Source organism: Mandrillus leucophaeus, unplaced genomic scaffold, assembly GCF_000951045.1.
Source record: "Mandrillus leucophaeus isolate KB7577 unplaced genomic scaffold, Mleu.le_1.0 Scaffold12, whole genome shotgun sequence".
Lineage (NCBI taxonomy): Eukaryota > Metazoa > Chordata > Mammalia > Primates > Cercopithecidae > Mandrillus > Mandrillus leucophaeus.
In genome coordinates this window covers 5,699,829-5,702,381 of record NW_012100320.1, presented here as the reverse complement: position 1 = coordinate 5,702,381, position 2,553 = coordinate 5,699,829, and the positions used below count along the sequence as shown (strand labels likewise).

The 2,553-nt window shown below is 43.0% G+C and overlaps 1 protein-coding gene across 4 annotated transcripts in view; it reads right to left on the bottom strand.

Annotated features, from left to right (window-relative positions):
• The window catches only part of SMAD3 (SMAD family member 3), a 140,229-nt gene that overhangs the window by 41,167 nt on the left and 96,509 nt on the right, over positions 1 to 2,553 (bottom strand). The window contains exon 4 of one of the 4 annotated variants that reach the window (XM_011968537.1): positions 1,881 to 1,907. The exons of the other annotated variants lie outside the window; for them this stretch is intronic. Within the exon in view, the coding sequence (XP_011823927.1) occupies positions 1,881 to 1,907 (27 nt within the window). The remainder of the gene's footprint in view (positions 1 to 1,880; positions 1,908 to 2,553) is intronic. 4 annotated transcript variants of the gene reach the window in all.

Below are 2,553 nucleotides of genomic sequence, written 5' to 3'. Positions count from 1 at the left end.
ATGATAAAGGGTTCTTCTGTGTTCTAAAAGCAGTATGTAGCCTCTGAGATGTGCAAATGGGCTGTGCATATGTGTGAAAGAGACAGGCCCTGTGGAACTCTGGCTACATGTGACCAACCGACTGTGGGTAGCAGGGATAGAAGCGGGGAGCCGATGAGATGGATGCTCATGAGTCACAGGTACCCCATTAAGAGGCAGGGCTGCTCTTTCTTCAAGGAGGCCCACCCTAGGACCCTGCCAGTCAGTGCCATAATTTTTCTAATAGCTGGGCAGGGCTGGCAGTGAGACATTTGCAAGCTTTCCCTCTGTGCCTTCTTATGACCGAGGGCACCCATTTGCCTGAATACACAGAATTCATGGGCACTCTGTGAAGGAGGGGCTGGCCAGATGCCACCAACAGCACCAACCAAAGAGAGAAACAGAGGGATCCAATCGCACTCTCCAAGCCACTGGCCTGGGAAGGGGAAAGGACAGACAAAGGTCATAGCTGGGCTTGGTCACAGGAACTGACCCGGAGCTGCTGACTAAGGGCATCTCGAAGGATGTAATTACCTTCCTCCCGTGGGGCCCCAGAACAAGGAAGCCCTACAGCTGAAAAACAGTAATTACCAGGCAGATCGAGAGGACAGCCTGGGACTCGTCCCTGAAGTATAAAAGGAGGACTGGTGGATGTGGAGTCATAAGACCTGGGGTCAAGGAGGGTTCTACTCTCCTAGCTGGGAGACACTGGGCAGCTCATGAGCTTCCTAGGACACTCAGCTGTCTCGTCTATAAAATGGGGTATTCTCCTGCCCCCCGACCTCGTGAAGCTTGGTTTCCATTTGAAAGTGCTTCATAAACACCCACAAATTAGCATTATTATTCTACATCACAGGAGATACTCCCCAAACCCAGCCCTGGACGAGCACGGTGAGCTGGGGGTTGAACAGGAGTAAAAGGGAGAGTGGGAAGTCATTATTCAGCTGTTCTCCTTCTCCTGCAAAGCCACTGAGTGCCCACAGATTAGGGAAGTGGCCACACTTGCTCTTCAGTGTTTGATGAAAGTCCCAAAAAAGGGCCAGCTGGACATCATAGCCTCCTCTGCAAGAGAAGGCCTTGGAGAAAAGCTCAGGCTGGCAGCGGGAGAGAATGAGGCTGTGGAGGTAAGCTCCATCTGGGTGACAGAAGTGGGTGGCCCTCCTGCCTTAAAAGTAATATTAATCATACATGAATTACTTTGATATTAATTATATTTCTAAAAGCAAGGGAGCTACAGTAATCAAGGCAGTATGATAATGGCACGAGGACTGACAAACGGATCAATGGACCCTAAGAGAGTCCAGAATATGGACAACTGGCTTCAACAAAGGTCCAAAGACAACCTAGTGGAACAAGGACAGTCTTTTCAACAAATGGTGATGTAACAACTGGGTATGTAAAAAAGATAATCTTCAAACTACACATTGCACCCTATACAAAAACAAACTGAAGTGAAACTTAAAACTCTAAAACTTCTAGAAGAAAACAGGAGAAAATCTTTGTGACTTTTTGGGATAGACAATGATTTCTCAGATACTACACAAAAAAGCACTTCATTAAAAAAAAAAAAAAAAATCAGACCGCAGCAAAATTTAAGTTTCTGGTCTTTGAAAGACACTGTTAAAGGAATAAAAAGGCAAGCACTAACTGGGAGAAAATATTTGCAAAGCGTATATCTGATAATAGACCTTTTTCTAGAACTCTGAAAACTCAATATTAACAATTCAATCTTTTAAAAAAGAGATATGATTTGAACAGACACTACCCAGAAAGATATGAAGGCAACAAGCATATGAAAAGATGCTTGAGAACGTTGGTCATTAGAGAAGCACAAATTAAAACTATGAGATAGGACTACATACTTATTGGAATGGCTAAAATTAAAAAGCCTGATCATGCCATGTGTTGGCAAGGATGTGGAGCAACTGGAACTCCCTTCCACCGCTGGTGCAAATGTAAAATGGTACAACTACTTTGGAAAACAGCTTGGAAGTTCCTTTCTAAAATATTTTATTTTGGGGGATATGCAGTAGCTATACTTATTTATAGGGTACTTGTGATATTTTGATACCAGCATACAATGTGTAATGATCAAATCTGGGTAATTGGGATATTCATCCCTCAAACATTTGGAGGTTTCTTAAAAAGCTAAAAAACCATAAGCCTACCATATGATCCACCATTCCACTTCAAAGTATTTACCCAAGAGAAATAAAAGCCTATGTCCAAAGACTTGTACGTGAATGTAATAGCCCCAAATTGAAAACTACTCCACATGTATTAACAGACGAATGAGATATAACATATCCATACAAAGAAATACAACTCAGTACTAAAAAAGGATGAACTACTCGTACACGCAACACTATGAATGAATCTAAATTAATGCTGCTGCGTGAAAGAAGCCAGGCATGATTATGTTCACGTAAAATTATAAGGTAATTTAAACTAAAGTAAAAGGCACACTAGTCTTAATCTAGTGACAGAAAGCAGGGATCAGTCATTGCCTGGGGACAGAGGGAGTTACAGGGAGGG